Source organism: Ambystoma mexicanum, chromosome 5q (assembly GCF_040938575.1).
Source record: "Ambystoma mexicanum isolate Mex_15411 chromosome 5q, UKY_AmexF1_1, whole genome shotgun sequence".
NCBI lineage: Eukaryota > Metazoa > Chordata > Amphibia > Caudata > Ambystomatidae > Ambystoma > Ambystoma mexicanum.
The window spans coordinates 686,065,068-686,078,115 of NC_090933.1; the positions used below are offsets into that span (position 1 = coordinate 686,065,068).

A 13,048-nucleotide genomic window follows, 5' to 3' on the forward strand; every position below is an offset into this window, starting at 1 on the left:
GACTATAGAGATGGAGTGAGGAGGATTTGTCGATAAATATCTGAGAGCAGGAGAGGAGGTGGGTGAGGGCGGGGGCAGAAAGATTGAAAGTAGGGGCACAGAGTGGTACGCAATAAGAATCGGCCAAAAGGGAGCCAGCAACCCTAAGGAAGCAGGAGTAGAACGGACCTCAGAGTTGAGATCGAGCTCCAAAGGTTTATGGCTTCAACTAGTTTTAAGGGAATGGCGGATTGAATAAGGAGAATTTGTAAGTGGTTGACCGCACCAGGTAGGGTGGGTGGGGGAATGGGGGGAAGATAAAGGGGGCGCGGGCTGGGGTGGCAGTTCATTGTTGCATTTTAGGAGGCGATGGAGGAGGGAATTCAGTATGGTTTGCAAAAATGTCTAAATGTATGCTTCATGAAGTCTTAACTGTTGAAATATCTTTCAATAAAGACGAATCTGAAAAAGAAAAAGATAAAAATCAACCAAATCGAAGGTGAAAGATAAATACATCACTTATCTGTATTGGCGAGCAGATTAGCTTTTAAATCTAGTAAAGCTGACTGAGTACTATGAGAAGCCCGAAAAGCCAGATTGTTTACACGCATGTAGGTTGTGTGAAGGTAAGCTACCCGGTCAAATATTGTCAAAAGGAAAAGCAGCATTGGCTATGGGTCTGTAGTTTGTTGCTACATTAGGATCTAGAGTGGGTTTCTTGATTAAAGGAGTAATCCATGCTATTTCTGAGCTGAATGAAAAGATAAAAGTAGCAATAGCCAAGGCAAGAGTAGATGCACATCTCTTAACACCATAGGGGCAAGGATCATCAGGACCGCTTGTGGGCTTAAGGCCACGCAGAACTTCAATAATATCGTCATCAGACATATTGGTAGTGGGGGGGGGGGGAGGACAAATCTCAGCAGGAGGAAGTGATATATGATATAAGTCGTTTATAACGTGCCTGTACACAAGTATTTTTCCAAGGGCGACAAGATAAGGGAGGGAAGACGGAGGGAGGACAAGACAAACTATCTTACTAAGCCTTGTGTCATTCTGATCGTCCAAGTGCAAGAACAAGAAGTGCAACGGAAAGGGAGGGGGGAGTGCAAGGGAGAGGGGAGGGGAAAAGCAGGGCAGCAATGCTCTGAGTAAGTGCAGCAAGGGCAGTGTGGCTCTGGGTGTAATGCAAGAACAAGGGACTGTAGGGTTACAGATACAGCCCCTAAGTGTGGTAGGCCCGGAGGCAGTGCAAGGGTGTCTGATCAATAAAGAGCCTGGTACCCAGTGAGACTCTGAGGGTAGCCAAGCAACCAGTCGGTACAGCAGACGGGTAGGTCAGCAGGGGAGAAGGGAGAAAGCAGAGGAGACAAGTTTTGAGCTGCTTCCGGCACTTCAGGTGGTCCAGCTCAAGTTTGAGAGGGGCAGGGAGGCCATTCTAGAGGGAGGCACCTGCAGAGGAGAGATCTACCCCCCACTCTGCCTGAAGAAGCGTGTAACCCTTAGACAGTTGGAAGTAGCTAAGCAAAGGGCTCGAGAAGAAAGGTATTTTGGTGTAGGGTGGGCCCCGGGCCCCAGAAAGCCTTTTGGACAATGCAAAGGGTCTTGAACTTGATCCTTGCAGCCACCGGGAGCCAGTGGAAAGATTTCATGGCTGGAGAGATACAGTACCTGAGCTTGAGGCCACGTATAAGGCTTGCAGTCCTGTTCTGTATTAGTTGGGGAGTGCAGAGAGTAGAGGAAGGCAGATTGAGAAAGAGGCTGTTGCAGTAGTCCAGCCTCGAGAGAACCAGGGCTCTGGAGACAATGTGCTTCTGGGGGAAAGTGACAAAGGGAAGAGTCCCTTTGAGGAGGTGCAGCTGGTAGTGAGACTTTTTGGCGACGTCTGAGATTTGAGGAGAGAAAGAGAGTGAAGTCAAAGATGACGCCAAGGTTTTTTACCTTGCAGGAAGGCGAAGGAAGAGGGCCCAAGGCGCGCGGCCAGAGGGAAAACGGGGGTAGGGGTCCCAATGAGAAGAAAGGATCGTTGGAGGCGCACCAAACCTGAATCGCAGATAGATCATCAAGAATGAGCGACAGAGAAGAGGAGGCTGAGGAGAGTCTGAAGGAAAGCTGAGTGTCATCCGCATAACACTGAAAGTTAGATAAGGTAGAGATCAGGCGAGCCAAAGGGGCCAAGTAGAAGTTGAAAAACCAGGGTGAGAGTATAGAGCCCTGGAGAACGCCACAGGTAGAGAGAGAGAGGTGGCTGAGGGAAAGGGACCAAGTTGCACCTAGGAGGGGCAGTCCAAGAGGATGGTGGTCACCACTCCAGGTCCTGATCTGTGATGCCCAGGCTCTCAGACGATTGATCAGGATGGCGTAGTTGACCGTGTCGAAAGCAGAGGAAAGATAAAATATGATTGACAGAAGGAATTCTGTAATCAAGGTTAGATAGCAGATCTTCACGGGTGTTCAGGAGAGCAGTTTCTGTGCCTCTGGCCGCTGTGAAGGCAGAATGATGGTCATGGAGAGAACCAACAGTTTCAGGGTAGAGAGTAAGCTCGGAGATGACCAGCTTTTCCAAAAGTTTGCCCAGGAAAGGGGTGATGGAGATTGGGCAATAGTTTGCCAGGCTGGTAGGATCAGCAGATGGCTTCTTGAGGATGGGATGCACAAGGGAGTGCTTAGGGGGAAGAGGAGAATGTTCCAGTGGCAAGAGTGATTACAGAAATCAGCCAAGGCTGGAGCAAGGGTGTCAATATGGCCCTTGATGGTTCTGGAGGAGCAGGGGAGCACCTGTTAGGATAACACTTTCATAGATCGGACTTGTCTAGAAACCTTGTTGGGTGTTGTTTAAGAACAAACGGGTGGAGGAGAGGAAAAGGGAGATGAGATAGAGGACAGGATGTCCTGAGATTTAGCAGAGAAGTGAGAGGCCAAAGCCATACCGAGGGACTGGGAGGGAACAGGAGAGGTAGAGACTGCAACAGGATTGGCCAGTTTTTTGCAGATTTTAAAGAGTTTGAACGTGTTGTTGGAGGCCACAGAGATGCAGGCTTGAATTTGTGTTTTCTTCTTGGACAGGACAGAGTCTGTATTGCCTTTGGAGCAGGCGGCAGGCCAGTTTGTCAGAGGATGCGCCTGAAGCCCTCCACTTCCTCTCAGCCACCCTGCACTTGCGTTTTAGGACGGTGAGGTCGGAATCATACCAAGAGTTGCACTTGGAGGTATGCTTCAGCCGGATTCTCATGACGGGGGCAAGGATGTCCAGGTTGTTGGAAATAGATGCAGATTAGAAAGGGCTGTGTCAGATTTTGAGTCAGCCGCAGGTGTAGGAGAAGCAGAGAAAGTAGGTGCAAAGGCATCCATTGACACACGCTTCATGGGCCAAATGACCAAGAAGGTAGGTGGTAGTGCTGGGGGGAGGCCTTACTTGAGGGATACAGAGTTTCAGATTAGAAAGTGGTCAGGCCAAAAGAGAGGAGTGGTGAGAGGGTTAGAGAGGGGGTTGTCTAAGGAGATGAGAACAATCAAAGTATGTTCAGCAGTGTGTATTGGGCCAGAGGGCAGAATGGAAAGAGAGAGTGTCACAGAGGTTGCAGAAAAGCCCAGAGTAGGAATTAGAAGCATCCAGTTGGATGTAAAGATCTGAGTAGGAGAAGTTGAGAAGTAGAGGCAAGGAGAGAAGAGGAGAGGTCAGCCCATTCAGAGAGGAAGGTCAGGTGGCCTGTAGATGGTGGCTACAGTTAGAGAGGCCAGGAGAGAGAGAGAGAGAGAGAGAGCGCCTGCAGACCAGGCATTCAAAGAAGAAGTAGGCCTGCATAGGGATGACAGAGGCCGGGACCCACTCTGGAAAGATCAGCGTTACTCCACCTCCAGGACGGTTGATTCTGGGTTCAGACTGGATCTTGTAGCCCACAGGGAGGAGAGTGTCAAAACTTGTGACAGAACTGTCCATAAACCATGTCCCGGTGAGAGCAAGGACATTTCTTTGAGGAGGTGAGATGTCAGAGGAGTGTTTGACTGCAGAATGACATTTGAGAGTAGCAACGTGGAACATGTTGCCACATTTGAAAGACTTCTTTGGAGGGGCACAGGCTTGAGGTACAGTGCAGAGGCTTTATCATGTGCTAGGAGTCTGATTATCAATCTTCTTGAACATGGCCTTTTGGATCTTAGTGCACCATTCCTTATTCGTCAACAACAGTTACTGCAGGAGGAATGTTAGTTTTTTCCAATTCTTTTAGGATTCCTTGGAATTGGAGGACGCATCATTGATTCGATCGTCAAAAGATTTTGTTTAGCTGTCAAAACAGCCTTCTTATATACAGATGTGGATGCACTGTCTTTGTTGCTAGCCAACTGAGACTTCTACAATATCTATACCTTTTATTCATTGTAGCCCTGAGAGGTCTGAGTTCTTGGGTAAACTTGGTTGGGTTTTGTGCTGGATTGATTGTCACTTTTCATGCCCTGACTGGGGCAGTATTGATTGTTGGCTACTTCAATAGGCATTTGGAGTAGCAGACCGCCAAGGCATCCAGGTCATGACCAAAAGTGCAGCTTTGATTAAGTGGTTCTATATAAGGCGCATTTGTTTCTGGAGTTTATGAATAGCGCTTTTCATAACTACTACTCTCTTCGGATACACGTGTGATGAGGGTTTAGGTGTAGAGATGATTGAGAAGAGAAACGGGTAGTCTGACCATGGACATTCTGCCACTTTTAATTACTTTATCATTATATCATGGGTACATAACCAATCCAGAGTATGACCACCATTACGTGTGGGGTCAGAGACTAATTGAAAAAATCCACGATAGATGAACATTGGAGAAGTAACTGTAGCCCTATGGTCCCGACGGGCGTCATACCACAGATTGAAGTCACTAAGAATAACAATTCTAAGTGAGGATTTTAAGCAGGAGTGGAGTAGCGCAGAAAGCTGTTCTTCAAGTTTGGCAAATTGCGTGTTCGTCTATATAACAAAATAAAATTATAACTGGTGTGTGGATTTACGGGCAATTTAACCATAAGTGCCTCAACATCCTCCATTTCCTTTATGTATACAGAATAGACCTTCAATCTAGATCTAAAAATTACAGCAATCTCATGGCCTGGCCCACTCCTATTTTTACAAAGAATCTGAAAGCCATCCGGTACTGCTAATGATCGGTCGGGTCCAAAGTAGTCGGTGAGCCAGGTATCGATGAGAAAGATTATATCCAGATTCTCTTCTAAAATGGTATTAAATAAATCAAGAGCCTGTTTGGGCACTGAGCGAATGTTCAGGTATAAACATTTCAGTTCAGAGGAATTAGCAGTGTGGAAAGGGCCTGCAGCTACTAAAGCTATGGTAGTGGCTAAATCTGAGATATTAGTGTGCAATGGGGTGGCATTAGGAGCAGCACACACTTTAAATACAGGACATATAATTGCGGGAGCTTTTGAAGCAGGTTACATAGTGGAAAAGGCATGCAAAGACATTACCTCTAAGGTGCTAACGTAGTATTTTGGGACTATGAATACAGCGTTTACTCATTTACAAATGGGAGCATATCGTCATGGACGACTTTAACTAAGTCATTATCTGAATCTAATGATTCAAGGGAGGAAACCTCGATCGCTTTGCAAGAATTTGTACGTGGAAGAAAGGCATAGATAATACTCATTCAATATAGCCTTACTGCGCAAACTATACAGAGGGGTTTTGCAGTCCATAGTTGGCAATCAACAATTTTAAATAAAAATAAGCAGAAAATGAAATACCTGAGCATAGCAGCAAAGCGCCGACACAACCGATGGCACAAGGTTAGCACCAGACCGGCAGTGCCTTTCTGACGCGCCTGAACGAAAATAAATGGGTCACGTCAGCGAAAAAGGTATTTGGGAGTTGTAGTGAACTGCTTGGTGAATCAATCAGCAACCATCAAAACAAAAGTGCTGAATTAAGTAAAATATCATAAGAAGCACACTCCTACGGAGTCCTACATGCATCGAGGTAAGAAACAATGAACTGGATAATTCTAAATCTAACCATGCAAACAGAAAACTGCTCAGCTCACACACATGGTTGGGGTTAGGTATATGGCAAGTGGGGTGGGATAGGTGAGCATGCGGGACTCCTCCTCGCTATTAAACAAATGCTTTGTTCTAACATAGAATCTTTTTATCAGTTTGTTTATCCTATTAGTTTGAATAAAATATTGTTTTTTTTGTAGAACCTTAATTGGACATTTCTTTTGGTTACATCGTACTATTGTTGTTTTGGATGCTTCCTTCCTGGCTTAATCCCTCTTGAAAAGTTTAGCTTGCCATAGGCCTGCACTAGCCTAAGAGGCGAAGGAAGTATACAATTCATGTTGTGCCTGTTTTACCTTTATGAATGAGATTACTGCTGATTTAGCAGTAGTGAAGGGCCGAGTACAGTTTAGAAATCACTCCTTATCCTAAGACTCGTGCAGAGCAGTAGTAATTTTATTGCAGTGAATAACTTATACATTGCTATGTTGCTTGTTGTGACAGTTCAGGAGGAGGAGCCGGACACATTGAGAACATTCTGAATTATCTTTAATGAAATTCTAGAAATAAAGCCCTTCTTTCCCTATTAATAGAGGGAATACCCTGCCCATCTAAAGGAACTAAATATGCTAGTCAATTGTCAGGATGTCTAAAGTAAACATTTTCTCCGTCCAAACTAACTCTACCTGACCCTACCATAATACAGAACTAAATTAAGCAAGCCAAGAGAATGTCTTTCTTGCCCTGGTCTTTTCTTCTCTTCTGATAGTCTCTTTATATACAAGGTTCTACTTGGTACAGATATTAACATAATCTTCTTGGATAGTCTTCTTGATCAACACTAGTAGCTGTTCCAAAATACTCTGAGGTTTTGCACTTTCTGTGGTATTATGTTTAGAATATCTTTACTTCAGATATGTTCTCACACTCTTGTCTAAAGTTGCAGACTCCTCCCAGCCTATTAATTCAGGCTTTCCTAATTTGGGGATGTCTTGATCCATTTTTAGGCCTTCCCTGCCATGGATTCTCTTCATGAGTTGTCTCCCCATTTCTCCTTTATCTTGTTGACTTGACAATCTTATTTCCTGTCTCTAATTACGTGACTATGATGGGCTTTCTCCAGTCTTCAAGTCTGAAGGCCTTGGGTATCTTCCTTTCTTCCTAGGGGACTTGTTTCCAGTCTGTCTGTCCCCCAGCTGGGATGGTTAGACCCCTCTTTTTTATTGGTTTTTCACCTCTTGTCAACAGATCTTTCTAGTGACAGCTCGTCCTCTGAATTGGGCTGAGTTTCTCTTCATATAATATCAGTCTTCCTTGACCAGGTTATTAGTTACTTGCTTTCTTGGGTTTTCACCATTCCAGTTGGACATTCTTAGGTTTAATGGCTCGTCCTTAGAACTGGGACGAGTTTCTTCATACATTTGAGACCCTGTTGGCCTCCTCATCTCGTAGTTCCCTGGTACCTCCTGTATGCAGGGTAAGGTTGGAGGTTCTGCTCTCTCTCGGGAATCACTCTTTGGTATCTGGCTTCCTGCTCCTCACTCTTGCCAGGGTGTCCTGTTCTCGGCTTCTCAATCGGTTACTGCTGTACATGGGCGCTGGCTATAGGAAGCTGACATTTCCAGCAGCGGTGGTCTCTGCGTCGTTGTATGGGCATGCGGCGCATCACACTGCAGATGTGGTCACTCCACCACTGGGTACTTGGTTTCTCTCTTCCTCTTCACAATGATTTCTTCGCTGCTGCATATGCTGGCCTCGAGCGTTCCACAATGGCATTCTTCGTTCCTTTGAAAGTTGCAGGCTCTGCCACCTGTATTGGCTCCACCTCCAGCAGGCATGATGTTAGGGGGCTTCACCTAGGTGCAAATTCTCTCCTTCTTCGACTCGTCCAGTTAAATGCACGTCTCTCCTTAAAGTGATATCTCCTTTTTCATATTGGTTTCTTGTAGCATTGACTTCAACCAAATGTAAAGATACACATTGTTCCTTAGAGTAGACGGTCCCATATATGCGACTGTGGTAGGTCGTCTGGTGAGATCCCCTAGGGAGGGTCTTGCAGAGCGGGCTCACGTCCCTAGCCTCAGAGGGGGAGGCTCCCCCTTGGGGAGAAGGGACACATACCTAGAATTCGTCACATTGTCTTCAGCTCTCGTGCATATGTAAAACTCCTTTCCCAAATGTACTTTTCAAAATGTAAATATCCTTGTGTAATCCACAAATAAGATGGCGGTGCAATTTCTATTAATTCGAAATAAATTCCAGTAAGTTTGTTTTTTCATCTATTCTATTGGGCCTGGCACAGGATTTGGAGGCAGGTTCTTCAGATAAGTTTATAGTTGCCATATGGCTTGCTGGTTGTTTCCACCTCAGGAATTTCCATTGACAAGCCATTGTTCTTTGGGATCTTTGCCCAAGTAGTTTGTTTGCGATGAACCAAGATTTTAAATGCCAGAATGCATGTTTTGTTAAACGAAAAGCCAGTACTAGAACATTACTCCCCTGTTAGTCATATGGCCACCACACTGTAGTTCTGGTTCTATTGTGTGAAGGGTCTTCTCCATATAAAAGCAAAATCTGCGGCTTTGATTGTATGCATTGTTGTACTGTAATCATTTTAATTTCTGTTCACTTGCTCAGATGCAAGTTGGCAAAACATATGTTGCACGATATACATGTACAAATGTCATAGATGGGCATATGGTTGAGCAACTCATATTTTCTTTTTTGGTACATTTGTCTATGCTTTAGGAGGGCCAGACAAAGGCCCGGCTCAGCAGAGGAAGAAAGAGCAGTACAGGCATGATTTAATGGAACAGATTGCTGAGCAACAGAGAAACAGGAAGAGGTAATGTAAAACTATATAGTAAAAAGCGGTAACTCTATATATTTAAATAAAATTGTTTTGATTTTCTTGTTTCCTAGAAGTAAAATATATATTTTTTTTAAAGTTGAACTCTCTTGTTAATCTCTCTTGCTCTCTTAACGTGACCTTCAAAGACAAGGTTTTATTATTTCGATGCTGCATATGTTAATTGCACACATGTAGATAAGAAAAAGATTGACGATTATGCAGGGCGCCATGAATCTCGACCGAAAACATGTTTATTTCTTAGTTGGTATATTGAGAAAGTTATCCTTCACTCAACTATTCTAGGAAAACCTTGCTCTTCCAATAAAATATATTTAGTTAGCTAATTAAATGTTTTTTTTCTTGGTTTGTGTCAATCCTTTTAAAATGATGTTCGAACAGGCATACATAGGGCCTGATTCATGGAAGTGTTTTATAGTGGTGCAATCCCAGAGGATAACGCTCTATGAATCACGGCCACAGGGTTTCCATGATTGAGAGTTTCTCTTATAAATCCCTGAGATATTTTTCTAGGGTTTCTTTTCCCCTTACATATGGCTGACAAGTACTCTTCTGATTAAAAAAAAATATTTGCTACATTTCTTTAAAAGCTGACACATGAAAGGTTATACACTGTTCCGTTTTAGCAGAAATATTGCAGGATTTATTAGAACGTGAAGGAGCAGGATGGAGAACGGGAGGGAGCATGATCTATAGAGCGCTAGAGAGAAAAGATGGTCCAGACCAAAAGGGGAACCATACCAGAGTGGGAGGAGGACAGTTGAGAGAGCAAGACTGTGATTGATGGTGGATGTGGGAGAACGAGGGGAGGGCAGACACTGCAGGAATAGGGTCACCAGATGTTGAGCATCACAGCCATCCGATGTTTCCCTTCTGGTTTCCCTTTAACAAATCACTTTTATCAAATGTGTTGGCCCCACTGGCTCTGTTGAAGTGAGCCAAGGCTCCCATTCTCAGAAGGCACTTTGCGTTAAGATAAACGTGTAGTCCGGAAAGGTGGTTTAATTACCAGGTTACCCTGTGCAAGGACAAAATGCATCACATCTGATTGAAACTGAAACTTTCCCATGCATCCATCATCCACCTTCACACTTGGGGAAATATACATTGTGAAGCCTGCAGGGGACCAGTCTACACCTTTTGGATCTGGGAAACGTGAAGGTGATTAGGAGAGGAGAACACAACAGCTGCAGAACGCATGAAATAACCAGCCCTGCCCACGTACTGCAAGGGAACCCCCAAATTCACTATCAACCTCTGCTGCACTCATTTTATTAACCGCAAAAGGAAAAGCTGCCTCTGCCCTTCCAGAGTTTGGAAATGATGTGCATGTTTTACCCAGATCTCTGAATGTGACCACAGAATTCTTGTGATCTACACAAATAAAAATTGGTCCTAATGGGAATCTCTTCTCTCGTGCAAAATGCATGAAAAGGAAATTGCAGGGTAAGTAAATTTTGAAGGGCATTCTATACCCCAGGTGTAAATGACCAGGGACTAAAGAGGAGCACACTGCCACTAATCTCAGTGGAAAAATATTCCGAATGAACTTTGGAACATTGAAGGTGTAACTACAAGTCTAGAACATTTTTTTTTTTTTTTAGATTTCCACTAAGCCTAATGCTTACGCTACACACAGCTTAGTAACCAATTCTTTTTTCTTCACCACAACCGTAATGTTTTGTTAAATCACTTTGTTTATGTTTACATATGAATTTTAAGTTTGCATTAAGTATTTTGGATTAAAAGAACCTCTAGAAATTCATGTACATCACAACATATCTAATATGGATCAGATGAAAATATATGCAGGAGCATAAATTGTTAAATGCTGCATATTCTGTAAAATAAGAGGATGGGGATCGATGTACCATCTCTCCCTCCCGGTATTCCCGTTCCTGTATTTGGGTTCCACACACTCTGGTCCTCTTCTTCTACCCTGTATCTTATACTTCTTCTTATCGGCGTCTCGCACTGTCTTCTTCCTCTGTGCTACCGTGCCTGACTGCAGCTTGCAAGGCATCTCGTGGTCTCCCTTGTTGGGTGGTTTCGGCGCTGTTCAATGGGCACATTGCCCACCACAAAGTTGTTGTGGTCACTCCACCACCTTGATAATGCTTACTTTCTCCTTCAGTTCTCCCTTTTTGGAATCGCCCTGCTTCCATCGTTTCCCTCTGCTGCTCAGGACTCCTACAAAAGTCGTGGGCTGTAAGGCTTTCCTTGGCTCTGCCACCTCTAGGCATCGCCTCATCAGTGGGCTCTCCCAGCGAGGTCCCACTTGCCCAGACCCATAAGGAGGGTCTTGTGGAGTGGGCCCACCTCCCTAGACTCAAAGGGGAAGGCTCCCCCTTGGGCAGAAGGATACATAGCTGCGATTCTTCACAGTTCCCATTGATATCTTTGTAAAATATATTTTTTTGGTTTCTTTTTACTATTGTATTTTCATGAAAGGAAGCCATACAACAAAAGTACTATCACCTATTTAGGTCATTGGGGTACAGATTATGTTTTGGCTTTGTCATGGAGTCATAGCAATTATAGAGGGGGAGGTCTTCTTAGAGTCTTTCACTACTGTTTCTGTTGCAACCTTTCATTCAAATGTAGTAGCCCATCATATGTGCACTTACCAAATATCCCAGGCTGAGCACTCTTCAGGTCTTCCGTCTTGGCAAATACTTTAGCAATAAACACCTCTGGGTGAGCCGTGCCAACCCATAAGGGCTCTCCACCCCTAAGTATTGTCCTGACTGAACCAGGGTTCAGTTGCAAAGGTTTGCGGACTGTTACCAGCTGGTATGGCCTGCCCCCAAAGTGTTTTGCCCCCAAGCTAAACATCTATGGTTCTTATTTAAAAAAACAAATCTTTTGTTGATGAAAATAAGCTCCTGGGTTAAGGGTCCTTGCATAAAAGAAAAAACCCCAAGGCCAGCATGGAAAAAAAGAGGCAATTCAAAAATGATTCAGATTTCCTTTTCCAAGGTAGGCACAATCCAATGAAATGGAGTGTCGTAGGTGGAAGAAAAACTTAAGCGGAGAGATTTGGAGCAAAATTAGAATGGGAGATGCAGGTAGTGGCTGGATGCAGTGAAGCAAGGGTGTGGTTGAAATAGACCTTGCACTGGCATTAAGGACTGCAATCTGAGCATTCTCATTGGGGCCCAGACCTTGTGAGTGTGCTTATTTTTCATTTTTCTGAACAGTGCAGCAACAGAGAAATCTTTCTCAACATATTCTGGGAAACTAAACTTTAGCCATCAGCAGGCCATTTTGGCGGATTCCAACTCTTTCTCTAAACGTTTCTTTCAGAAAAAAATCTAAAGACCTGGCTGTTCCTTTAAAGCACCACGCTCCAAGACTCAAACTACCACCATCTGAGGTAGGCCACCAGGGGGCGCACAGGCAATGGCAGCCTGAACACGCCGCTCCCGCCGTAACTGGGACACGCAGAGGGATTGAGCCCCCCCCCCTCCCCGCGACCCCCCCACGGGAGATCCACGGCCCACGGAACCCGTGAACCTCGGGTGCCCCCCGAGGCGAAAGAGCGGCATCTGGGGACCCCCGGGGGCCCGAGAACGAGCTCCGCGGCCCGAAGGGAGGAGCCCCGGAGAGCCCCAGGCAGCGTCTCAACCATCGAGAGGGGAAGTGGCGGCCTGCATTCGGAGGCGCGCTCGACCCCCTCTCATCCCCGAACACGGAGCGCGCCGGCGCCCCGGCAGAAGACCCGCCGGCGACACCCCTGCAGCACCCTACCAAGGAGCCGTCGCGGAGGGGAAGTCCCCCGCTGAGGAGCTGGGAGAAACGCGGGCCGCGACCCGCTTAGGGAGAGGCGGCTTGCCCGCGCTCCCGAACTCGGTGCCGAGGTAGGTGGGGGGGAGCCCACCCCAGCCCCCACGCAACCCTCAAGGACCCCGGGGGAACAGCCGCGGGACGCACCGGTGGACTCGGAGGGGCGAGTCGGCCCCGCCCCCCCCCTGCCGAGCCCCCACCCCAAAAAAAAAAAAAAGAAATGAAAAAAAGTCGGGAAGACGCGGGGGGAAACGCCCCCAGCCCTGGAGGGGTCACAAATCTTTTGGAGGAGAGTATCCTCGAGCCCATCACTTTCCTAGGTGGAGGCCCCTGGGCTCTATCCCAGGGCGAGTGCCCGCCTGGGGGCTCTCGCTGGAGGAATCGCGCCTGAGAGCCCCCCAACAAACCGCT

General features: G+C 45.9%; 1 protein-coding gene across 4 annotated transcripts in view; it reads left to right on the forward strand.

Moving 5' to 3' along the window:
- Positions 1-13,048, forward strand: part of CSPP1 (centrosome and spindle pole associated protein 1) — a 1,841,309-nt gene that overhangs the window by 790,637 nt on the left and 1,037,624 nt on the right. For all 4 annotated transcript variants that reach the window (XM_069621145.1, XM_069621146.1, XM_069621148.1 and 1 more), the window contains one exon: positions 8,731-8,827. In XM_069621145.1, the coding sequence (XP_069477246.1) occupies positions 8,731-8,827 (97 nt within the window). The remainder of the gene's footprint in view (positions 1-8,730; positions 8,828-13,048) is intronic.